Here is a 26012-nt window from a genome sequence, read left to right as displayed (position 1 = left end):
ACCAAGAGGAGATGAAAGCACGATTGTATCCAAAAGATAGCTAGCCATATGTTTACTAAGGCTTGGTGAGGCATCTCTTGTCTTTTTGTTGACTATATTGAAGCTTCCATACCATCATAGTGTGCGCATGTACTTGTGAGAGATAGCTAAGTTTATACCCTCTAACGTAATGCCACACAAATTTCAATGAAATTAGAGAGGGAAACAAGAAAAGCACAAAGATAGGCCCTGGAACACACAACTACTATTCATGTGTGTGTGTATGTGTGTGCATGCATGCGTGCGTGCGTGCATGCGTGTGTGTGATCCCCCCCAACTCCCAAGTCTCCTTTGATTTTGGAATTTTCCTCATTATTAACTAGAACTCTTTCATTGATGCTTCTAAGATGTCTCACCTTCATATGTCTATTTGTGCATCATAATATTATTGAATCAAATTAGACTCCACCCTAGAAATAGTATGCATATGCATTGTAATATTATTGGATCTCATTAGATTCCGCCTTGAAAATAGTGTGCACATGTGAGTGTGTGCATGCGTGTATGTGTGCTAGTTCTACCTCTACCTTTCCTCCTCCACCTCCCAAAATAAGGGCTTTCAAAATGGTTAATTCTCACATGTTTAAAAAATCACTCTCAACTTAAGTGGATTGGGAGCACATGTATGAATGAGTACTTTCAATATGATATACCCTTTATTGATGAGATGACATCCAATTCTCAATTGCACGACTAGAACAACTTTTTCAAAAAGGTCTCATGTTACTTTCATCTTTGCCAAGGTTGGATGGACATACACAACAAACTACACCCGTGAGGGTGCAAGTATCAATCGTATTCCCAACCTAAACCTCCTTACATTACATTTGCTTTTTGCATCAAAACAAAATTTTTGTGATTTTCCCTTGAGATTTGGTAGACTTTGCTTTCGCATGATTCTTAGAATTTATGAGGAAATTATATTTTGTTTACAAATCGCTTGAAAGCAAATAAACGATTCCCAATGTCATTTTCTAGCCCATGTGATTGTTACGGAGGCCCTGAAGGGAGGATCTCCCTTAACCATATATGGTGATACCAATCTCTTACAAGAAGTGAGCCCATGTGGGATTTGGGCCACTCTTCTACTACACCAAATCTTTTTGGTGAACCTCGATCCCCATGGAAGGAACAAAAGGTGTTGGATAGTAGGATGCCTAACTTATTTTGATGATTATTCTATTGTTGATATAATTAATGGATAGCTTGGAAAGCATGTAAATCAAAGGGATGTATGAAAATAAAAAATAATTATAGTGGAGTAGACCTCTTTGTTGATAATGCGAATTTATGCCTTTCGACGGTGTTTAATGATGGGTAACTTTCACTTGAAGGTGCAATACTTTGGAGCTAACCAATTTTTGATTTTGAGCCTTTAACTTCTTGTGACTCACACATGCCCCCAACCATTGCATTGATATTGGTTGGCTAATGGAATAGACCTTGCTGTGAGGTTTGAGCAATCAAGGGATAGAGAGAGGCATTCTATATGTGCACTGTTGCAACCACACTTTTCACAAGGACTTGTTGGAGTTAGAAACAAGTGAAAGATGTACGTTGCAATGTTGGGGAGTATTATGTAAGTTCAAGGGGAATAAGCTCATGTGACCATGCTTACCAATTGATAATATGATTAGCACGGTTGCTTGAAAGAGAGTATGGTCTCATTGGTTGAACTTGGAGTCATTCTAGAGGACAAGGTCCAAATGTCCATCAAGTCCTTCATTTTGTGTTTCCCCTTTTTAGACTCACACACTTGAATGCCCACAAGGGGGGTGCCTCCTCCATTAGATATGAAACAATGTAGCCATCTCCTATGGACATCGAGAATAAATTGGAAGCCAAATGAACAACAAAGCTTGACTGCAATTGGGATCCTCCTCCTCCCTGGGTCCCCTACCAAGGGTTCACCACCACCACATCTTACTCGCCCCCTCCTCACATCAACACCATGACCAATAGTGCCACCAACAGTTAGTCTCTTTCCTCCCCTCGCCCCATTAACTACCTCAAGTACATGCACACACACACACACACACAAACACACATAGAGCTCTGCTCATATGTTGGGAGTGTGCAAGGGACAAGAGTCCTGACAGTGTGAACATGCCATTAGGTCCTTCATTATCTCTAGTATGTCTCTCTTTACCCCTTAGAAACTCTATGGACCTTCGATTCCTACTCCCTCCTAGTGTTCATGAAATACGTTTTTGGTAGCAGATACAAAATATATATTTTGGAATGAATTTTTGAATTGGCTATATGTATTTATGTGTTTCATGATATTAATGTTTTATGGTTTTTAAGCCTTTGTTTTTAAAAGTTGGAGTTTTTTTTTGGTTTTTTTGGGGGGGGGGGGATTTTATAAATTAGGTTCATTGAGGTGGGTCCCTTACAAGTTACAACCTTTTTCAAATATTTGTATGTAGGGTACGTTTCATGGTTTGTATGGTGGCAAGTGGGGAGGGTGGCCTACCTCTTCAAAGGATGGAACAAAATAAGAAACGAACAGCATGCCAATGTGCCATGTTCGGGATACAACTCAAGGTGATGTCACCGCATGTCAAGCTTATCCAGATTTTTTCCATTATTGATGTGGGGTTGAGAGATGAATCTGGAATTTCTCTATTTTCTTTAATTTACTTTCATCCAAAAGTTTTGGAAGGTTCCGGTCCAAAAAGTGGTACATTTCACTTAATAGTGGTACATTTACATACTTAATATTAATTACTTTCTCTCTTACCTCTCAACCGCCCCACCCATTATTCAAAATGTCGAAAATACCAGAATTAAAAGGAAATTCACATCGCTGCTATCAAATATCCAGCAGCGGATTATCGGAAAACAAGAACAAAAATTATTACTGACTAAAATACCAGACATAAAAATAGATTTACTTGGCGACTACTTTACGGCTTAAATATCAAGCGCGCGCGGCGCATCATCGTAAGGGAAAAATAATGAAACAAGTATTTTGAACTAAGAAAATACCAGAGACAAAAAAAAAAAACCAGAAGCGTGCTTCTGTGGGCTATCCATCCACCCTTTCTTTTCTTGCAATCCAAGGTACCGCCATCCTGCGTTCGCTCTAAAATGGTTTTGTTTTTACGAAAAAAAATTAAACATCAAAAGGAACATAATTAGATTTTTCGTTTTTTAAAATGGCACAAAATTTGACACACACAGTCTCGACCTTTCCAGGCATGTTTCCATTCACGAACAGAATGAGAGGGGAGGGGGAACCTGATTAATCCTGCAACGCTGCTAATTCATTCAGTTTAAGAGAGGTTAATACTTTGATCGAGTTCATTTATTCAGATTTATTGATAAATTTCTCCGAGGAGGACTCAGGAGATGAGAAGCGGAGGCCTTTAAATTGCTCCATGTCTGTGCAGGATTTCGCTCGCGGAAATTTGGGTTTTTGAGAGAAGGGGTCAATGGAAAATGGGTTCCATCGCGTCAAGCGATCTTTCAACCCTGCGTTTCTGCTGCTCTTGACTGAATCCGGAAGAGGCTGTATAGTAGTGAGGAAGCTGGAGCACCATTGTCATAGGCTCTTCACTTGATTTTCTGCACCCACATCTGTGCTTTCTTATCAGTTTGGGCGAATCGTTCCATTCATCTTCTGGCTCCGCCACAGCATGATACTGATTGGAGGGCGCAAGTCCAAATCCCTCAAGGAGTCTCTTAAATCCTTAGAGGCAGACATCCAGCATGCTAATACTATGTAAGCTGCAGCCCTGTGCCTTCCATCTGGGCATCGGAATTTCAATTCTTATCACAATAGTTGCTTCTTATCACAATAGTTGGAAATATCTTCACCAGGTATTTACAAAACCACAAACCTTGACATGCCACAAGGAATACAAAACCATATTCATTTTGGCCTGCTACCCTGCTTATCTTGAAATAGAAATTCCTGATTATTTATGGATTAGTACAGGGTGGATTTGTAGCCTGCTCGTGCTTGAATTTCATCAGTGGTTTTATCCTGTCAAGAGTAGTACTTGAACCGAATTGGTGATTTCATCCTCGAAAAGGCTTTATGGATTAGTATAGGGAGGCTTTCTAGCCTGCTAGTCCTTGAATCAAATTAGTGATTTTACCTTCTTGAGAGTGACTTTCTAGCTTGATTAGTAGGGTGGATTTCTTTCTAGCCTGCTAGTACTGGAACCATACCAGTGATTTTTAAATCGTTTTAAGAGTGAGTTCCTGTTGTGCTCGTGTATAAAATGATAAAACGCTCCTCCTTGCAAGGAAGGAAACACTGGTAACCTTGCATCGGGTTTTATAGATCCCGGGAATGGATGATGATGACCTTCTTCTTCAGGGATTTTTAATCTCCAGATAATTGCAACTTGTTATTCTTTAATAGTCAAGCACACAACTTATGAGGGTTATTTTCCTTGCTTGGCACTCAACTTAGACTATTAGGAATCAAGTATTTAACTTGGACTGCTCTAGAGTCTGTGATTTGTTAAGGACTTAGTAGTTGTGAGGGAGAGTGCAGCTCAAACTCGATTTATGTGTGCCCTAGAGTCTGTGATTTGTTAAGGACTTAGTAGTTGTGATGGTGGGGAGTGCAGCTCACTTAGTAGTTGTGAGGGGGAACTCCATTTATGTGTGCACGACCCTTGTTCAAAATTCTGTTGTAGTGGTGATGGGGAAAACATTGATGCTATTGCGTTCTCATTGCATTTAGAGGTACTGTGAATGTATCTATAGCATATGACATGCCACTCTTTTGATGAAAAGTCGTTTAGATAAAAAGTTTTTGTCTTATGATGTCAGGGCATTAGGTATACCCAAAGGGAAGGAAGGGGCTTGCTTGCAGATGAGATTGGCCTTTTCTTCCGCTTCGCATGTTTTCTTATGTCTCTTCAGTTGGGCTGATTGCAACTTGGTTGGTGCCCTTGGGCTGCTCCACATTTTGATTTACAAGGTCAGTAGAAAAAGATGCAGTTTGCAAGAGTTCCACATTTTGGTTTACAAGGTCAATTAGGAAAATACGGAGTTTGCAAGTCTTTCACCACCTACTGTCATATGGAGTGTGTGAGATTAAGGGGTCCGTAAGGTATCTGCTTTTTCCCTCGAAGTGAATGATTTAGATTTATAGCATGGAGCAGAGTTTATTTGGCTTGGCTGGCCTCCTCCATGCTATGGTGTACAGGGACTATGACATATGAGAAAGTGTGAGGTTAAGCAGAGTGTTTCCTTGTTTGTATAAGTAACGGATTGAGCAAGGGTCTGTTACTGATTCCCTTCTTCTAAACTTGGAATGCTGCAGGTTTTGAAAGATGGAACCACTACAATGTCCATTCATGAGCGGAAAGCAAGCCTTCGGGAGTTCTATGGTTAGTAACTCCAGCAGTTAATTTGAACAGAAAAAGTGCATTTTTGAATCTCCCTCTTAAAACATGGTCATACCTTTGACCACCTGTGCAGGGTACATACTTCCTTCACTGCAGGTTGTGGATGGAGGACTCACAGAGAGCCAAGTTGCAGAACAAAGAGCATTTTGCATGGACAGGTTTAAGAGGAGGTCGGCTGATGAAGGTCATCCTAAATCACAGACCGACTTGGAGAGAGAGTTGGAATGTGGCATTTGTTTGGAGACTGTTGCCAAGGTTGTGTTGCCTGGCTGCAGTCATTCAATGTGCTTAAAGTGCTACAGAGACTGGTAGGCTTGTGCATGTGATTTTTTGCATACATTATTATCACTCTGTATTCTTCTTTATTTTCTGAACATGTTTGTAGGCGCTTGCGCTCCTTGTCATGCCCTTTCTGCCGAGTCAGTTTGAAGCGGGTCAATTCAAGTGATCTGTGGATATATACCGACCACACTGATGTGAAGGATGTATCGACCCTGACAAAGGAAAATCTCGAAAGGCTTTTCACATACGTGGAAAAGCTGCCGCTGGCTTTCCAGTAATCTTTGTGATACAAAGAAGAAAAATCTATTGTAAAGAGTTAACACTTGTAAATTCTTTGGGGGCAGAGTATTTGCAAAACAGTGAGGGTACACACCAATTTTAAGGGACATGGTCCTTTCATGCTGATTATCAACTTCCAGATTGATACTTTGCATTGAGAGTGGAGTTGGTGGTCCACAATCACACTGTTTATATGAAACGATTGGTGTCGTGGGTGATTGTGTTGATAATCACTGGGATTCCTTGGAATCACATGGCTGCAGGTCTGAGGCGATGGCACCTGCATCAGCAAGGCAGAACATTTGCTCAAAAAGCATATACACTTCATACATTTGATCTTGGTTTTCTAAGTCTTTGAATTGCCCACATGTCTCATGTTTGCCTGTGTGTACTGCTGGTGATGATGAGTGCATTCCATGTTGAAGATGTGAAGCTTACTAACCATACCTTTCAGTCATTCTCCAATGAGGTGACACAACAGAAATTTAGAAGGGAAAATTTTGAAGGTCATATGGAAAACTGGTTACAAGGAAGGTGCGTCTAAAGTGAGGTTGTGTTAGCTTTTGTATTCCTTGTGGCATGTCAAGGTTTGTGGTTTTGTAAATACCTGGTGAAGATATTTCCAACTATTGTGATAAGAAGCAAGTACAATAATTGTATCAGGTCAGGAGAATAATGGTTTCCATTATCCATCACATGTTTCTCGTCTGTTTTTCGTCTCAAAAGCCTTGAAGCAATTCTTTCCCCTCTTAAGAATTCGTGGAAACCTTCTGCCTGCAGCATCATGCGACATGTCAGAGGTGAAACTTTGGATACACCCCAATGTTCCAATCACCAGCCTTACCAAGTTGCCTCATTACACGTTTAAAGCTGTGTCCAAGCTTCTCAGAAAGCTAGCTTAATCCTATGTGGATGTCTTATCATTCGATGATACCTTTCCCCTTGTGGGCATACAAAGCTTACTTGCTCCTTCAGGCTTTTACAAAGGCAACCATGTATGCTAGACCTTTCCCTGTAAGACCTCTAAGTGCAGACAAAATGTCAGCCTTCCACATTTGTCTATTAGTGATCACCCTTTGGTATGACCAAGGATCACACACCTTGGGACCGTAGCAAAAACGATGTCCTTTTTACTAACCAAATGTGCCTAATAGCCTCTGCTCTGAGCATGTGACAGTAATAAGTACTCCTTTATTTAGCTCTCCTCTTGGCTTTGTCTTTGCATTTCCCTTGTTAGGGTACTTATCTCAATAGAATACACCTTCCTAGAGTTAATGTTGAGTTTCTTGGAGAGAGTTGCCATCGATGCAAATCGGCTCTCGTTTTCGAGGCCTTTTTAGGGAACATCTCCTCCAGTAGTCCCCTGTTTTCAGAAAGTGTTGCATCAACTGTTTAGAGAAATCTTTCCTTCTCAAGCAGCTCTCAACTCACGCCTCTTTTCTTTTCTATTCTTTCCTTCTGACACCATACTTTAGTGGGTTAATCTTCCAGAGCTGACCAGGCTATCTTTCTGCTCAAAATCTTTGCAACCACTCTTGTTCTTCAGACAGGAAGTGTGCACCAAAGCTAAAACTAGATATAGAAAATAAGCGTCAGCCAATGGACACGAGGGCTGCTTTCTGTATGATTGGCTAAAACACTGGTCTCTTCCTCCCCCATAGGGTGCTCTTCTTCTAGAACACACAGCACATTAGCCCATGAGATGCCTTGCAAGAGGGTCATTGAGATGAGGGGGGTATTTTGTCTACTTTGTTGAGTATCCTTTGTGTTGTATTGCCGCTGTTGAAGCCAGATTTGCAAGAGCAGGTGCTGCTCTACACTTGGGTCAGACATCCCAGTTGAGAGGCCTTCTCGTAGTTTTTGTGTAGATCATGTGTGGTCACCCTAGTTCTTGTGTAGCTCAAAATCAGTTAATCATCTGAGTAAATGCTTTACAAGTATATGGAGATCTCATCTGCTCTAATCCTTTGATAATGTTGGCCATAAGCCATGTCAATATCTTTGCGGATGTTGTGAAGATTACTTGGCATTGAAATGGTACATTACTTTTATGCCAAGGTAGAAATGTTAGGAAGGGTAATGCACTATGAAGCTATCAAGTTATGGGTGTTGAACTTGAAACTTACACAAATACAATTTAAGTTTCGAATGAAAGAGGGCTATTAAAGTTTGCCATCTCAAAACAAACACAACGATATGCCATTTCCCAATCTTTGTCTAATGCGTGAGTAAATTAATATATTTAGAGTAAAAAGGTGGAAATAACAAGAATATTAGTTTTGGTAACATCGGAAAACGAAGGTCCCCAAGTGTCCAACTCATATATTACTTTGAACTCATTCGTGATAATGAGAGAATGCAGGAAGGCATGTTTCAAATGGCAAGAGTGTTCATGGGTCTTAAGAGTCAGAAAGAAACCAATTATGAGAGACCCCAAAGCTTTTTTGTGAGTTGGAGGATTTCTTTTATTTTTCTAGTGTTTCATTAAGGCGTTAGGAGGCCAATATTTCACATTGATTTTTAATTCGGTGCTTTGAATATATTCTATTATATCTTCAATTTTTATATTCTCTCTCTCTCTCTCTCTCTCAAGCATTTCTTTCCCCTCTCCTCATTCTCTCCAAAATTGTTTATACTCTATCTAGATTTTTTTATTGCCTCTTTAAATTATATTTATCATATATTATGTACATCATATTAACTTTATGAATGTAATGTAATTATTAATGTATGTAATAATATCACTAAAATTCTATAATTATATTAATGTATTTATGTATTGTATATTGTGTGTGTGTGTGTGTGTGTGTGTATAGACACTATTGCATATATTTCGTGTGTGTATAGTATATACACACATCATATACATTTTGTATATTATATATTGTTATGTTGCATATACAACGTATAATATTATGCTAGGGGGCATGTGAGGTGGATGCGGGTGTGTATGAGAGGATCGTATGAAAAAAAGGGTATTTAGAGAAGAGATTTACCCATTGTGTTGCTCATCGATGATGGCACAATGATACAATTGGGTTTTATTGAGGCCATGTGATGAAGTTTTCCATGTATTAAAAGATTTGGAGGCCAAGGTTAAAATATATTTTAATTGTAAAAACAAATAACTAAGGTGGTTGAGTCTTTTGATCATAACTTCACCAATATTTTAGACTTTAGGGGCCATTAAATAAGTTTTCCATGCCTAGGCCATGTAGTGCATGGCATTATGAAAATAGAGTGCAACATGCACCTAAAGCTACCCTTTGTGAGATGAGTGTTATTGGCTTTAAAAAGGCCACATATGGTCATCATATTTTCTTCTTGTGAGTCTTGCACAAAAAGACACTACATACATTGGAATTTACACTTGTGAAAACTCCTACACGTGTGTGGTTTCATGATAAAACACTTCTATGTGTCTCAATATTGTTTTAAGGATTTTGAAAAAAAAATAATAACATAGTTCCACACATATATAGACACCTTATAAACATGCTGAGACATCTTCTTTTCTCAAGACCAAGATCATTGTTCAACCAAAATTAAATTACCACATATTTACGCAAGAACATAAAAAGTATTCTATGTATATGAATAGTAATTTACCATATATTAGTGCACACAAATAAATTGGCATTTACCCACCTACCCACCCTCCCACCCACTCACCCCCATATAGAGTACAAAAACAATTATTAAGAGAAGAATATTGAGCAAGAGGGGGAGAAAATAAGAGAAGTATTTAAACATGCTTTTATAAAATAAACTATTTTCATGAAAGTAAAATTTTTGAAAATGTAAAAAACAAAGCGAGAGGAGAGAAAAATGAGGTATAAGCATTAACCATGATTCATAAAATAAAAAATAGAAAATAAAATTTTAACTAATAGTTAATGGTTGGGAAAAACTAATATTAAATAAATAAGTAAAATGAATAAATAAGAATATATACATGCATGGAGAGAATTAAAAAGGTTACTATTAAGAGCTATTGAGGATTTTATATTATTGTTTATATTTTTTAGTTGTTAAATAATAATAGTAATAATAACAAGAAATATCCTAGCAAGGAGACCCCTTGGCCTTGCAAGAAATTATGTAGCGAGGATTTTAGGGGGGAGTCGCATGAGGGTTGTATGCCTCCAATGAGCAATAGAAGAAGGCATGAGTTGCTATGGAGAAAAAGCTTACTTGGCATCACATTTGGGAAAAATGTTGGAGAGCTTATCCCTTTGGGATTTTTGTGAATAAAGCTAGAAATTCCTTGGGTATGCCATGGAATCAGCTATAGGGGCTCTTGTCTTAGAAAACCCTAATACACGTGGCATGGAATATTCTGGGCACAGCGTGAAGTATCCTAAAGAGATCCCCGATTCCCTATCGCTCGCTCGATGGGTCTCCATATCACATTCATCCACGAGATTTCTCGCAGCTAAATTTCCATGGATCTGTGAAGGGGTGATGCTCTGAAGCAGACCACTGTGACAGACGGAGGCTCTCGTTCCTCCGTGCATGCAGGAGCCAATTCCTCCACCCCCAGAGGGCATCTTCTGATTGAGGCGGAGCTGGTAGGGAAGGAGCCACTGGAATAGAGCAATGGTAGAATGATTGGAGCTTGACTACCTTGGGGCTGCTTGTACCGCCGCAGACGTTGACACGACATAGATCTAGCATAGATCGAGGCAACTGCATACGAAGATCAAACCGCTTGCAACAGCAGGAATTAGAGAGCAGACTTGGCTACCTCTGGTAAGAAGGTTTTTCAAGGTGAATATGGCCTTCTTCCTTCCGAGAGCCGAGCAGAGATACACGAATCTTGCATGCTACTCCTTTTGTTTTACTTCCTGGGCAAATTGCCTTCTGAAAATGATATCGATCGGTGGTTTTCACATGCCTTCCAGGCTAAGGCTATGCTCGTTTAACGTGGATTCATTTGGGAAAGGCTTCTTATGGTGCTCGTGCGTTCATCGAATAAGAGATATGGGGGATCCTTGGTTGTGCTGTGGGGGTTATAAGGGGAACCTCGTATATTTGATTCCTTGGAGCTCAGCCTGAACCTCGGATGCCCAATCTGTGTCATATATCTTAATTAATTTACCTATTTGGATGGATAGAGGGGCTATAGGGTTGGCTGAAGCATTGGGCAAATTGTTATAGCTACCAATGGCTTCCTCGAATGGGATTCTCAATAGCATGCATGGTGTGGGATACAAAAAATGAACCGCCTGATGTTGTGGAGGTGTTTGACGCTAATCCAATAGTGTTGATGATGGAGAGATCAAAATGTCCTCGTTCTTGGTCTGCAGAGAAATGGGGCAGTTCACCCAGAATTGCCCCAAGAACGTGGATGTAGAGATCCAAAGTGACGAAGCATTTACAAAGGTAGAGAGCCTGTAGATAAAATTGAAGAGTAGGAAGAGGCAACCAACATGAGCAACGAGGAGCAGGAAAAGATGATAACCATGAGCAATATAGAGCAAGTCTAGATGTTAGATTAGGTGCTTGCCTCAGTTAATATGAACTGAGGCAACCCATGTTCTGCCACAAGAACTGAGGCAAGGAAAGAAGGCTCATCCAAAAAGGTCACGTTGGACGCTGACAAAGTATGTGGATGCTTTACAGTTCAACTCAATGGCTGTGTGCGGCTTCTTCACTGGTAAGCCTCCGAAAACCCATGGAGAGTGAACCTAATTTAATACCATTCTCAAGGGGAAAGGGTGGTGGATTAGATTCACTATGGGTGGTAGAGGGTTCTTTGAAGTGGTCTTTGATAAGAAAGAGGCTGTTCAGCAAGACTTGGGTAAGGAGTTTATTTCTGGGGCTTGGATCTTGTCTTCTTTATGCTATGCTAACCTGTGGAAACAGGCAATGATTGCATCAAGGAACGTTGTGTTTGGGTGGAAACACCTGAACTTCCTGCTTATTTGTGCAGCCTTCTTCCTTCTTGTTGATATTACAAAATGCCCGAGAAGGCCCTTACATATTCCTTTGTTGGCGAGCTTGCTTAGGAGCTAGCTGCACGCTATGGGATACAAAGTTGTGGAATTTAGTGTTCATTATGTGGGAGATCTATAGTTCAACCTCAGTTCGAGCAAGGTTGCAGGCGCTTGCTTCCTTTGTGGTTTTTGGGGCCACTACGATAAATAATGTCCAATAGCTAAAGATGAAGAAGATCTAAGCTCTATACATTCAGAGAAGGCATTTTGGGCAATGACGGTTAAAAGAGGACAAAGAATGTTTGGTGGAAATGAGCAGATGGATAAAAGGAAGGAGATTGAAGAGGGTAGGCAACTGGTTTGCAACCATAAACCCAAAGGCACAGGTGGCAACCAAAAGGTGAAAATCCCAAAAACTATTTAGGCCCGACTTCCTCACATTAAAAACTTTGATGGACATTAGTCCATTGCTAGGTAGGGGTATTAACTAACTCTTCAAAGAGTAGGAGGCTTATGGTTTGCCACAGAAATACAGCTGCCATATCAGCTTAACAACTTCCACAATGGATAGGACAGCCCTCGGTGAGAACTTGTGGCATTCAACCATGGGCCACCATAAGGAGAGGCATTGAGACACAATCTAGTGGAGGGTTGATCATTTAGACAGTAGAGTCTTGATCCTTATGCTGATTTCGACATTCATGAGCTTCTTGATATTTAGATTCGTTTGTGAATGGCAAAGTATGAGCATTCAATCTTGCTTAAGGGCCTGGAATGTACTTTGTGAGAGGCTGTTGGACAAGAGGATAGCTACAATCTCCTTGTAGCATATTGGAAATTGCATCACCACTTTGGAGAAAGGAGATAAAAGATCTCTAACTTGCTAGTCTACTCTAATGAGCATCCAAGACAGTCTTAAGCCTAATATCCTTCAACGTGAAGGGCGTAAATAGTGAGGCTAAGAGAAGTTTGAGATGGTGCAAGAACATAAGCTATATTCTTCTAGTGGGTCCATTATGACACATGTAAATTATGTTGTCTTTTGGTATGTGCTTATGGTAATGAATCAGACAAACTTAAATATTATTCTTAGGACTGAATAATCCTTGCTATGAGTATTGATTGGATGATGCTTCTCTTGATTTAGTCAATATATATGGTTTTAATGCTTCTAGGTTAAGGAAGCGTCTATGCAGGAGGGCAATGCAGCCAATCATGGTGACATAGCCATTTTAGTATCCCATTGGTAGGCGTAAATGGACTCACCCACTTCTCATGAGAACATGATGGAAGGCTAGCATGAACAATTGCTCCACTTGGCATGAAGTGGCGCAAGGCAAAGGAGCCTCAACCTTCCCTATCTTGTGTGATTCTCGAGTCTTGCAAAAGTTGTCTACTGCCTCTTACATGATCTACGTCATCATCTACAACAAGTGCAACTATTGTAGCGTGAAACATAGTAGTTTGCTACCCGCATTGTTACCTTTTCTGCCGAGTTGCTATTACCAATGCAGTCCTTTTCCTCATTTGTTGCCCTCCTCTTCCACATGGATCTATGGCTTGCCCTCTTTTAGATCTTTCAGTTGTGTTTTTTGTTGTAAAGTTAACTACTACCCTTTCCTTATCTTCCCATATTAGCAATGATCTATCTAGCAAGAGTTGTCTATTGCCCTTTCTCTAACATTGCATGACTAAAGGCAAAATCTTAGTGGATTCTCTAACATGCATACATATGAGAGAGAGAGCTCTATAATAAGAAGGTAGCAATCATTTCTTTCTTTAGTATGTTACTTGTGCTTTTATTTCTTCATTTTTGTAGGTAAACTCTTTATTGACACACTCACAAAGTGTGTTTGGAATTAAATTCCTATTGAGTTTAATTTTTAGTCATTCCTTAGGTGCACTTCAACTTTGTTTTAAAGTATAATTATTTGATGGATTGAAATATGTGCATGTATAAATTTCTTAGCTCAATTAGTAACAACATGATCCTTGATTGCAATCATTTGCAAGTCCCAAATGTGAGAATTGTGAAATTAGTTGGGCGATTTTTTGAATAGAATCTAGGTATAGAAAACATTGGTGATTGTCATCGAAACTAATGGAGCTCACAAAGGTCATTGAAACTAATGGAGTTCACAAAGGTCATTGAAACTAATGGAGTTCATGAAGGTTTAGATATACAAATCCTCATAGAGCTTATTATTTGCGTAACAATAATTATGACAGCTCAAACAGACAAGTCCCTACAAATAGGCACCACAATGGATACTATTTTTAGCATATGCCTACCATGATTTATAGCAACATTTGATGTCACATTCGCATTGGTTTTACACTAATCAAGAGAGCTCAAACTTGCTAAAATTTGAAGCCATGCACAAACCATTTGTAAATGTCATGATGAGAAAATTTCCCTATAAATAGCCAGCGCAATGGATATCATTTTCAAATAGTTTCAGCACAAACATGCTAAAATGGACAATGGATAGTTTCAAACAGTTCCATTTTATACACAGTTTCAAACAATGGCCAATGGATAATTTCAAAAAGATAAGCAACACTATGAATAGTCTTTTTAGATAGTTTTAGCATAACAAAATCGATATTATGTGAAATTTTGTTCTCAATCAACATAGTATACACAAATGTAGTAATATACAAACATGTACGTATACTTCAGTGTGCATAACAAAATTGATATTATGTGAAATTTTGTTCTCAATCAACATAGTGTACACAAATGTGTATTAATACTTCAAGACTACGTAACAAATCAGGTACTATGTGAAATTTTGTTCTCAATCAACCGAGTGTTGGCATAGATTAGAAAAATATGCTAATGATGAAACTAACTATATACAAACCCAAAGTTTGCTTCATCATTCTTTACAAAAGCCATGATGTATAGATCTTGCTTGGTTTGCAAAAACCATTATGCTTGGTTTCCAAATGGCAACTATATTTGCAAATATAATACATTTTAAGATTAAAAAATAGCACACATGCACACAAATGGAACATGTGTACGCACAACATTCAAAACGTATAGTACACTACAACATAAGATAAAAACATAGCTAATTTAATCACCTTCAATATATTGTGATCCGAACACCCTTCAACAAACCAATTATTCAATTTGCAACTGCACACATGCATGCTTACAAACCAAACATGTATGCACACAACTTTCAACTTCTTCATAAACACAAAGCAGACATTCAACCTGCTGCTACAACAAAAGCAGCCCCCTCTTGTGCGAATACACTTGAAGCAGATGAATAACTTGCTTTCACCTTGGTTGCGCCCCATCAACAATACACCCATGGCTACCGAAAGCAAAACACAACCTTGCTTGTTGCCTCTAATGTATTTACCAATCAAGATAATCTGTTACAGAAAGCAGTCTTTGACCCTCCAAAATTAGAACAAGTTGCATTACCTATGGGTTCCAACATAATTAAGCCAATTAAGCCCCTTGGATTCTCCCTAAGGACCTCATCCATTTCAATCACCTGCTCATCCTTCTTTATCATATTTCCTCCCCTCTGGTGGTTTGGGACATTTCTATCCTATGTGTAGGCAATTTAATTCCAAAGCTTACCCCAGAAAGAGGCTCTATCAATACAATGAACGGAGCATCTTTTAATAACAAAGTGCATTTCTGTTGTGTATCTTCTCTTTTATTTCCTACGAGAGAGAGAGAGAGAGAAAGAGAGAGAGAGAGAGGGAGAGAGAGAGCATACATATGATAGATGAAGCTTGCGAATCACCTCGAATCACCTGTAACCAATTGGCCATGCATTAACATACAACTGGTTTCACAGACATGGATGGAAGCATAAGCATCAAAGATGGCTTCCCACCTTCAAGTTGTGTATGGTTTCATGTGAAGAGAGGGATGAATCTAGACGAACACACATGCATGGCGACCCCTGGCTTGATATTTATACCTGTGGAGAACTTGGCGTGACATGCAAACACCTGCTTCTTCACAACAGCTCCTAGGCAATGGGCAACAGAGAGGGACGCTTGTGGATGAAACCTGGCAACGGACAACAGAGGGATGATTGGAGCCCACTCGAAGGGTCTGTGGATGAAACCAGACGGGGGAGCTCCCCCTCCTTGCAGAATGCCAAAACAAGGCGGGGCGAGCATTGAATACCCCCCTTGTTGGAGATGCCAGGCACCCCCAGTGTGTAAGAGGGCGGGCACCCGTTTTCAGATTTGGGGCCTTCCTATTGGTCGGTGGACATGCACTTGGGCGGCTGTGTTCCGGTGTGTAAACGGCCTAAAATAAAGAACCATATACACCGACATGTGCATACATGCTCATAAGGAAAGGTGTGGAGGCTATAAGAGAGTGTGTGTGTTTTGTGTAGGTAGATGTTACTGTTTTTCTGTTGATTTCTCTTTGTGGGCATTCGCACGTGCGCACATATTATTTAGATGTGATTATGTGCGTTCTTCCGTGAGCATCTGTAGTGTGTTCACGTAAGTATGTGATTGTTGGTTTGTCCGTGTGTTTTGATATGAGAGTTCTCTCTATTGTCTGTGTCAGATTTGAATGAAAAGGGCATGAGAACGCATGCGGCAGACAGACGCACTCGAATTGGCTGCTATAGTCCGGCTTGCTGCCATCGCTCTCTCCCTGCACAGACAAGTTTCCCCCGGACGGAGAGAGAGAGAGTGTGTGTGTGGGTGTGGGTGTGTGAGCGACTGGAGCTGTGTGAGAAAATGAAAATTTCAAGGCTTGGGAACATCTCCTCTTGCCATGACATAGGCTCGGCGAGAAATCTGTGGTTCACTTCTCTTGAGATATAAAAGACGAATAGTATCACATGCGCAACTTCTTCAACCTTTGCACGAGAACAACCCGATGCTCCCCGACAGTGGATACAAGCAATCTGCGCATTGAAATCTGATCAATTGTGCACACACACACACACACACCCCCCTATTCATCCTTTGTAAGTCTTGCGACTTTAATTTGAGAAACTTCTACGATGGACGCGATCCATCGGAGTCTTCTGATTCCTGGGTGTTTGAGAAGCGTCGATGATGAAGTCGAGCCAGCAGAGTCCTTGGGTTATTTGCACCCCAGCATAACTAGTAAGTAGCTTGCAATAAGTTTTGTACAGACAGTAAAGCTTCAGGATACATTTTCGACATAATCTAATAAAGCAGCGTTTATGTTGCTTGCGTGCGTACAATCAGGGTTCCATCTGAATCCCGAGTAAACCTAAAGCCCCTCCGTTTTGCGCTCGCTGTAGGCACACAAAATCAGCTTTCAAAGATGAGATGAGACTGCAACCAGGTGTTGGCTTTGCTTCCACAAAGCAAACCTGAGGCTCAAAATTTCCATTGAGTAAGATATCCAAACAATTCGGGTCAAATATGTCTGCTCTTCCATGTGTTGAACTGCTGTGATATGATGTGTGTAAGGTCCTCCATGGAATTGGTTGTCAGGAATACATCTCCTATAAGGAGAGTCGCATCTTGCACAGAAGCTCTTCAATGCAACACAACACATCGTTATGCTGCTTTTGCTGCAAGTAAAACCGACAGAATGTCTACATCAGAAAACATTACAGCAGCACCAAGTAGTTCAACCTATGTATTGACGTGTCTTGTTTAAAAATTCAAAGGCTTGTTTGAAGCCAAAACCACAGAGGCTTTGCGTTAAGTTCTATGGGTATTACAAGCTGTTAAGATTAATACACTAGATATATGATATTTTTACCAGTTATACAATAATGATATATATATCTGTGTGTGTGCTAGTTAGAACTTGCTTTTCTAGATAGTATAAGTAAAAATGATGTCACTAGTTAGAGTTATATAACAAGAATTAGCTAGTTATAACTAGGGGAAAACTAAAATTTACTAATTATAGGGTCAATCTTATTAGTCACATCATACACTTTCTACATAGTAACTGTTTTAGAGTCTGTTGTGTAGTCATACAATACAATTATTTAAAGATAATATCAAATGTGAAAGATTTTTAAGGTGCGAAGACCCCCAATATAGGTGAGACAAACCAAGACTGGTCCATCCCTTGGAATTGAACTCAGCCAGAACGTGCAAACACTCTGCTTGCATAAACCAGCAAGCCCTTCAGGTTATTGACATTGGTTGTACAATAAATACCATCTTCTTGAAAAACAGTACTTATGATCACTCTTTTCCATATATAAAGGAAAACGGTTATCTATGTTCCATATTACGATGTTTAGAAAATTAGGGCCTAGGTAATATCTTGATAATGTAATTAGATTAGGGCCTAGGTCATACAGTGCTAATTCAATTAAAGTGCCCAGAATATTTGAATTAAAAGCTTAGCGCATGAAGGTAACATTTTCTACCAAGGTTGATCGTGGCTTTTATCTTCCCCTAATAAATTTGTGGCTACAGAAGATGGTTTGAGGGATGAAGCAACAAAAGCAAGATCTAAATCACAAGTAAATAAAAAGTATTGACTTGTATCCAAGTTTATTCAAAAGAAAAGAATAATGTACCTGAAAACAAATTATCCCAAGGCAAAGTGTAAGAATAGCCATGCTAAGGACTTCCGAGATATCAGAAATATAAAACAAGGAGATAATCTGGTACAATGCTCAAGTGAATAGCAAATTAGGGGACAAAATGCCAGACCATGTGTGACTCGAAATGAAAGAAAATATAAATGCAGTGTTTTACCAAATTTGGCCCCACGAGTAACACTCCAATAATACATCTCCAAAGGAATCGAATTTGTTTCATTTTCTACAACCATAACAACATTGATTTTCACCAATTTAGTGATTTATACAAATGCCAAAGTGCATTGCCATGCTTATCCAAAGGTGGAAGTTAAAATATGCATGTAAACCATGGATGCTGGTGCTTGTAGGCAAAGAGCACAAAATCTTGGATGTTGCTTTTAGTTATCCAATCCAGAAGTCTGTCATTCTCATTTGGAGGTCCGCAAAGTCCTTATTTTCTACCAGTGCACATGTTCAACATGCCAAGTCCACAGGTCAACATACCAAGTCTAAGTGTTCCACATGCATATTGGAAAGAAAAAACCCAACTATCATCATCAACCATATTACCTATATATCTGATGCTCAATTTCAGAAATTATAAGCTTTGACAGGTGCCACGGGCTCTTCAAAGACAACACTCTATTGTGTGATTTCCATGTGCATAGAATTACCTTGTGATGGTGGTCTTCCAAACCATTGAACGCGAGATAATACCCTTTTCCAATCTTGTAGCAATTGAGTTCACCCTACAATTTTTCCTTTAAAACTACCCAAAATCACTTCACAATCCAATTTCCAAATACCTTCATACTCATATTGACACGCATGGTAACCAGTACGATTGTCCAGGGCTACTTTTTCTCAGAACAATATTTGCTAGGTGGCATTCCTTGCTAGCCGATAATAATAAATGTCTAAGATACTAGAATCCCATACATCTTTGGAGTGCAGATTAAGTTTACCTTTAGCAAAATCTCAAAGCTTTCCTATATGTACTAGTCTTCAATAATAGCTCCATTTCTTGGGAACATAAACATATTAATATATTTTCTGGTCCAGGTTAGAAGAGGCACTCAGAATTACACAATCTGTGACAGCTGATTTGGACTATGTGAAGCCAAGCTCATAGCTTCCAGTGCTCTAGTCTTTGTCACAATTTCTGTGATACCCATTGTATTTGTTAATTGATAGTGACTTTCTATCCAATAGATAACCAAGGTATCTGACACTCTTATGCGGTTGCAAAAATTGTCCCAACCAAAGAAAGTCATACCGCTCACAGATTGCAGAGGGCAAAAGCTTAGATTAGCACTCAAGTGGCAACCTTGTCTTTCAAATCTACCCAATGCAAGATGTTGACAGGTCCTTATCGAGAATGCATAAAGAAGCTGCATCTAAATACAACCAACAAATCACATGGACCAAAATTTTTTAAAACCAAAAGTCTGATTTCATCATGTCCTAAGACGTAAAGTTTCACTATACTGTGTCAAATGTGTTTGCCATGTCTGCTTGCATAACACATCTGCTGAGTGTATTTTGTATGTTAAACAGCAATAAGGGTGTTCACTGTATTATCATTTATTTGACTTCGAAGAACAAAGCCATATTCCCGTGGATGCAACCCTTGTAGTTCTATGGAACAACATTTTAACAATGAACCTACATATCACATGTATAATGTAATCATTGAATTTTACACACAACTACCTCTTTGGGTTCACTTTGACCAAAACATCATCTCAAAAGGCCAGATGGAACTACTACTAGACCATCTCATCGTGGAGATTTCCATCTTCCCAAGGCTTCACAGCCTCATCTGATTGTATATCTGCGAAAGGTTCTTCTAGCTTGCTAGCTCAACAGAATCAACAATCAAGGTAACAAAGTGTACAAATTGCAGCCGAGCATTAATAATGTTAGACACTGGAGCATCTGGCTTAGAAATATATTTTCAAATCTTCGAGCATATTCATGTGCTGGTTGCAATTTAGATTATGTTCACAAGCCATTATTTTTCTTAACCCTGAAATAGATTGCGTTCACTGATTGGCACACGAGCTTTTGAAAGACCTTTTTGAAGAGCAACCCTTATCAACAAAACACTTTTCTTGTGCTCCAACCTACCACTATTGAAGCTTGCATTGATATTTATACTTTTTTCAATCACATTGTTTGCTGGCACAATCTACCTTGCTCTAGTGGATCTAAGGGTCTAATCTAACAAATCTCTCCAAAGCTCCAGGGCGGCCGCAGGGGGGGGGGGGGAGGGGGGTGTGCAGGATGGGACTGTCTCGTAGGAGAGAGAGGGTAAATTCCAACAGCACAAGATGGATGATTCAGATGACTCATTAGACTTAAGAGGATTTTCCCTCACATGAGGCAGCAGATTTGGCAGAGAGGACGTTACATTGGTTTGCCGCTTTACTCCAGGAGACAGAAGAGACAAGTGTGGATGCTGAGCCACATAGGTCCTAAAGACTCAGACGCTTCCCATGAGGAACCTCTCATGGAACATATCAGGCTTTGGTGAATGACTATTTAGGTAGGGCTGAAGCCTCACTAGACACAGCCTACCTAGAGTACTAGTGCAAGGATCAGCAGATTTTCTCATGGTTCAAGAGCATCACCTCTCAGCATAGAGGATATCAGGATGCTACAGTAAGCTTTTGCCAAGATAGAGCTGCATTTATTGGGCAGAAGCAGTGGGAGACAGAGATTCAGGCAGGAGTTTGGATTTGTGTTGGAGAGTGCTGGACTGAAGAAAATACAGGACTGGGACGGCATTATGGTTCCAAGCAGAGCCATGCCAGTCTTTGTGATAGTGGATGATGCATTTACTGCATTGCTAGTCATTTATGCTCCAAATGACTAGCAAGATAGGAGATGCCCTTAGTCGGTCATTAGCCCAAGTTGATCAATGGATAGTAGGTGAGGACTTTAATATAAACGGAGGCCTTTGGAGTACAAAGGTGCTCTTAGATCATTAGAGGAGGAGAGCAGGCTGCTTGGAAGAAGTTCATCTTCCAAACTAGAGGATAAGGTCCTTGGCTCAAATCGGAGTTTGGTAGATCCCAGAAGCTGTGAGAGACAAGACAACAAGAGCCAGGCTCTTCTCTAGGATCGATAGGTTTTATGCGGATCACTGGAATTATTACAGAGGCAGCCTAGTAGGCATCATTCCTAGCACTACCCTTTTGGACCATTCAACAAGAGAGTCAGAGGACCCCGTCCTAGTTTTAGGATGCCAGACCACTTGTACCATGACTAAAAGGCATTTCACAGTTAGATTTCCCTTTTAGTCATACTTTGGTTGCACTCTGTACGAAGTGTTTAGGTTTCATATACCATTTGGGCAGAAAGTAATACATATTTCTTTGTTTCTGTTCTTTCTGCCCCCAACCCACCTCTCTCTCTCCCTCCGTTCCTCCCCCAGGAAAAGGAAAACAGAAAAGTGAAAGAGGAAGGTGCAGATCGATATTGTAATAGGTTTTAGACCAGGTAGAATAGGAGCAGATTTTGAGTAAGGCTCTTCCTCAAAGTTGCACAAGAAAATAATTTGTCTAGACTCGAAGACAGCTTCAAGAGTGAAAAGGTGACTTTGTTTGTATACTTCACTAAGCCTTTGGTCCTTGGTACTTGGCTAGCAAGAAGTCATCTTGTGGGCATCACTTGAATTGAGACACTACATTTGAGATTATCCCCTAGCATAAGAGCTCATAGACAGAGTGATAAACTAGCTGATTATCATCAACACAAGGCCTCTGTCTGCATGGGGGGTGGGAAGCAAACATGCCAATGATAACTTCTTTGTTGGGGGAAACTCAAAAGGATACTTCTAAGGTTGGAAAGTCAAGAAGGCTTTTGGAGCATTTGAGAGCATGCCCTTGTCTTCGGAGGAGGGGAACATACACTGGTGTAGCTTTTCCCTAAACCCAATCTCTTGTATGAGGATGCAACCCTCTAGAGTGGACAGCATAGGACCTGTTTCTATCCCTTGTGTTTTTGTATTGCAATGGGAGTTGTTACTTTGGGCCTTCTTAATTGATTGAAGGATCTTTTTTCCAAGAAAATGCACAAAAAAAACCAAAAAGTTTACTACTTTGAGAAGGACTCTGCATCAAGATTCTTAAATGCAAACTAAATGTGTTTACTATCAAGAACAACACATCTATTCTCTTCGAACTATCATTCTCCTTCATAACAAGGGGGGTGAGTGTGTTCATCTGTGGCAGCTAAATGACTCCACGTATAGTTGAGTTGTGGTTGTGATGGTCACTTTTCTTGTGGGCATTGAGATGTAGATTCTGGCATGATTTTAGCATTGCTGCCATGCAGACATCATCTAAACGGTTTCTTAAAACATTGTGTCATCGATCTCCTTAAATCATGTTTTAAGTAGCATCCAGATAGATATACTGTTTCCAGTTGAAAGAGTGCAAAAGTACTTCAAAAAAGGCTTTAAAAAATATGGAGGGAGAGAAACTTGAATGCTGCTTCTTTCAAGCTTTTTTGCCACACCTGGTTTTACTTACTGTTTCCAAATATGTTTAATTCACGCATCATGTTATATTGAACAAGGCCAGTCTCACCAAAGTCTTCAGGAAGTTAGGACCCATGATTATTGACTTGCAACGAAATAATGACCACGCTCCTTCAAAATTGATTATGCTCACATTACGAAAAATATATTTGATTTGCCACATCAATGTCTGCATCACAAGCTAAATTGACATAGGATACTTGCCTGTAGGTCCTCCTTGAAAGCTTTCAATCCTTCCTCACTGCTGAAGTAAAAAAGCACTTTATCTTTATTGGGGGTCCATGGACCAAGAGGCCTAACTTGTTTTTCTGGTAAGTGACTGCATACGGTGGGTGAGCTTTTCCTGCACGGTCTTTCAGTTCCAGTGTTACTACCCTTGTTGACAGTTCCTTGCAAGAAATTTGCAAGCTCTTTCTTCACTGTTTCTGTGATCCTTGAAACTTCTTGCCATTCCACTAAATTGTAATCTCCACTTGTATTCTGTACCAAAACCTATGTCTGATACCAGTGAAAACCAGGACATATATGAAGGCAGAGGAGAACAAAATAACTCATCATGCTCAGTTGAAAACGATCAAGTAGTAATCTACTTGAAATTAACACATGAATACTTGTGTCCTAGTGATCTGTCCTGTTGAAAATGAGTTCTTTCAGGAAACTATGCCCACATCAGCATGAGCATAAGAGGTAGAGTAAGGACAGAAACAGAAAGAGAAGAAAAAGACAAAAGGAGAAGACGATGAAGAGGAGGAAGAAGAAGTAGAGACTATAACAATGGTAATCTCGGAAAACGCATCTTGGCATTAGAATCTTACTACAATTAAAGCGAATACATGCAGGTTCTTAGACATTTTCAAAGGGCTACCCGATTTTTGGTAATTCCAGACAGATTTGTTTCACCATCTTGGTTAACGGGCTGTATATCCAACATTTGACGCGTCAGTTTTGATAACAAGTTTTCTATCTCAGTATGATCTGCCTCATCCAGGGTGGAGTATTCACGAATATGACGATAAAAAAGCAAATCTTTTCTGGTCCTTTTTGTCCTTTTGCACGTTGTACTGAAGAATATTTGTGGTAAATTATTATTGCTAAGTCTCCCTCTATCTGTTTGGTGATGATTAACTTCCAGGTTTGTGCAAATTGTGGCTTTTTGGTAGATGGGATGATCTTTACTTGGGAAAAAGTTCCCTTGACACTTGTTTCTCTTGATGAAGCTATGGAGAAGAGTATTACTGGAAGATCTCCCAAAGTTATGGGAAAGATGCATTGAACAGTTACTGTTCTTCGACTCTTCTAATAAACTCTGAAAACAACTTTTGCCCAAGATTTCAAGTCCCTGACAACCTTCATAAAAGATAAAAAAACGTGTAGTTGGGCCTCGGTCTAGGAGGGTTCTTTCTTCAATGTTACCTATGTTCTCAGAATTTTCTTGACACCTGGGAATACTCTTAGATGTTCTAATAGATGCAGAATCAACATTCCCTTGTGACTGTTTTTCACTAGCATTTCCAGGATTGGTTCTTGACAGCTGATCTTTTGGGGGACGTAAATTGAAGAAGTGAGGTATGTGGATTCTATTTCCAGTACTATCTTTGTGAGAAACAACACCAGATTCCTGCAAACAAATTAGATTTATGAGGACTTGACCAAATACTCAAACAGGTTAATTATGTGCTGACGTGTGGGAGGGTAACAAGGCACTGCCAAAAATTAGCATCAGATAATGTAAGCCATATGCTAAGTGTGTTTAAAGGCGAATCTGCACAAGGGTCTACACAATAAAAGGGACTAAGGGAATGCATCAATGTTGATAGGACTCACCAAATTGAATAAGAAAGTACTCCCGTTTCCATCATGGTCTTCCCCACTTTGAAGATATAGCTGTTCCCACCTTTCCAACGCTTTGACCTCAGCAATGGGATTCTCAATACCTGAAACATTCGATTTGCTTTTGGAACTTTTAAAACTGATAGAAACACCAACCGTCGACAAACAACATCCATTTGGCATGGAAAACTCTAATTCATTTGTCATTTTGTTGTATCTCACAGAATATTGATTATCTCCAGTTGAAAAATCCGCTGTCAATTCCACTCCATTTGAGGAAACTGTGGGGTAAGATTCTTTTATCACTTGCCAGATGTTCTCAAAGGCATCATCAACTTTCATGGAGTTTAGATCAACTTTTCCATGCACCTCAGTGCTCAAGCTTAAATCTTCATTGCATATGTTAGATGTCCTTGGCATACCTTTGTCTTCAACCAGCGGTTTGATTTGGTCATCTTCTGTCATCTGACCAACCGATATATGCTTGTCTTGAGGCCCTAAATCTTCTCGAACTGCTACTTGCCCTTTTTTGGGACAAATACTTTGTTCTGTGATATTATCATAAGCATGAAGAGGCGACTGCTGATATACTACAGGTCGTGTGTATATCTGTGTTCCATCTGAATGGATGACAATTGACTCACGTTCAGGAGATTGACCTACAGATACCAGATCTTCACGGCTTTTTATCAGCCACTCTGTACGTGGATCTACAAAGTGCACAACTCTCTTTCTTGGCAACAAATACAGGGAGGGTTTTGTAGAATCATCCGACACAATTTGTTCCAAACCAGTTCTGGTGGACCGTAGATTTAAATTCTGTAAAGACTCATCGGATGTTTTGATCTCCTTGTTGCAAACTAAACTGACATCAGTGTTTCCTCCAGCTTCTTCTGGGGCGTTTTTAATCTTCTTGCTCGGGGCACCTTTTATCAACATCTTCTCTCCTGTATCTTCTTTTTTGAGTTTGGAATCTTTCAGAGTTTTCCCTTTTCTGTCTTGTGATTTGGATTCAGTTTTCTGTAGTTCAATTTCAGGGCTGTCTGGCTGTCTGGGTTTTTCAAGCTTGGATTCAGTGTTGAGAGCACTTCCCTGAACAGTGTGAAAGTAATCTATTCAAGTTCCAATAGAACCATGGTTTCATTTAAAGCTAATGACAATGTCATTATTGGACATATGTATTGTCTCTATTCAC

The 26012-nt window shown here is 39.7% G+C and overlaps 1 protein-coding gene, 1 long non-coding RNA gene and 1 pseudogene across 4 annotated transcripts in view; 2 read left to right on the top strand and 1 right to left on the bottom strand.

Moving 5' to 3' along the window:
* Window positions 1-3151: 3151 nt before the first annotated feature.
* Window positions 3152-6672, top strand: LOC148013590 (E3 ubiquitin-protein ligase AIRP2-like; annotated as a pseudogene). The gene is made up of 6 exons (XR_015688826.1): window positions 3152-3326; window positions 3435-3766; window positions 4831-4981; window positions 5327-5393; window positions 5485-5719; window positions 5797-6672. The product of XR_015688826.1 is annotated as an E3 ubiquitin-protein ligase AIRP2-like (transcript).
* A 10493-nt stretch (window positions 6673-17165) lies between these two features.
* LOC148013589 (uncharacterized) lies at window positions 17166-25363 on the top strand. Its single transcript, XR_015688938.1, has 3 exons — window positions 17166-17282; window positions 23198-25105; window positions 25225-25363. It is a non-coding gene; the product is annotated as an uncharacterized LOC148013589 (long non-coding RNA).
* The window catches only part of LOC148013588 (uncharacterized), a 149847-nt gene continuing 141115 nt past the window's right edge, over window positions 17281-26012 (bottom strand). The window contains exons 15-20 of one of the 2 annotated variants that reach the window (XM_087668510.1): window positions 24812-25909; window positions 23853-24605; window positions 23192-23467; window positions 18617-18682; window positions 18436-18522; window positions 17281-17463 (exon numbers count right to left, since the gene is read on the bottom strand). In XM_087668510.1, the coding sequence (XP_087524636.1) occupies window positions 17395-17463; window positions 18436-18522; window positions 18617-18682; window positions 23192-23467; window positions 23853-24605; window positions 24812-25909 (2349 nt within the window). In that variant the 3' untranslated portion in view covers window positions 17281-17394. Of the gene's footprint in view, window positions 17464-18435; window positions 18523-18616; window positions 18683-23191; window positions 23480-23852; window positions 24606-24811; window positions 25910-26012 lie in introns of both variants that reach the window. The other variant, XM_087668511.1, reaches the window with a different exon arrangement.

The sequence above is a fragment of the Lygodium microphyllum genome, chromosome 26, assembly GCF_053477565.2.
Source record: "Lygodium microphyllum isolate KBCC chromosome 26, Lygodium_microphyllum_v1.1.10, whole genome shotgun sequence".
NCBI lineage: Eukaryota > Viridiplantae > Streptophyta > Polypodiopsida > Schizaeales > Lygodiaceae > Lygodium > Lygodium microphyllum.
Note: the sequence above shows the minus strand (reverse complement) of the source record. Positions and strands in the feature narration are given on the sequence as shown.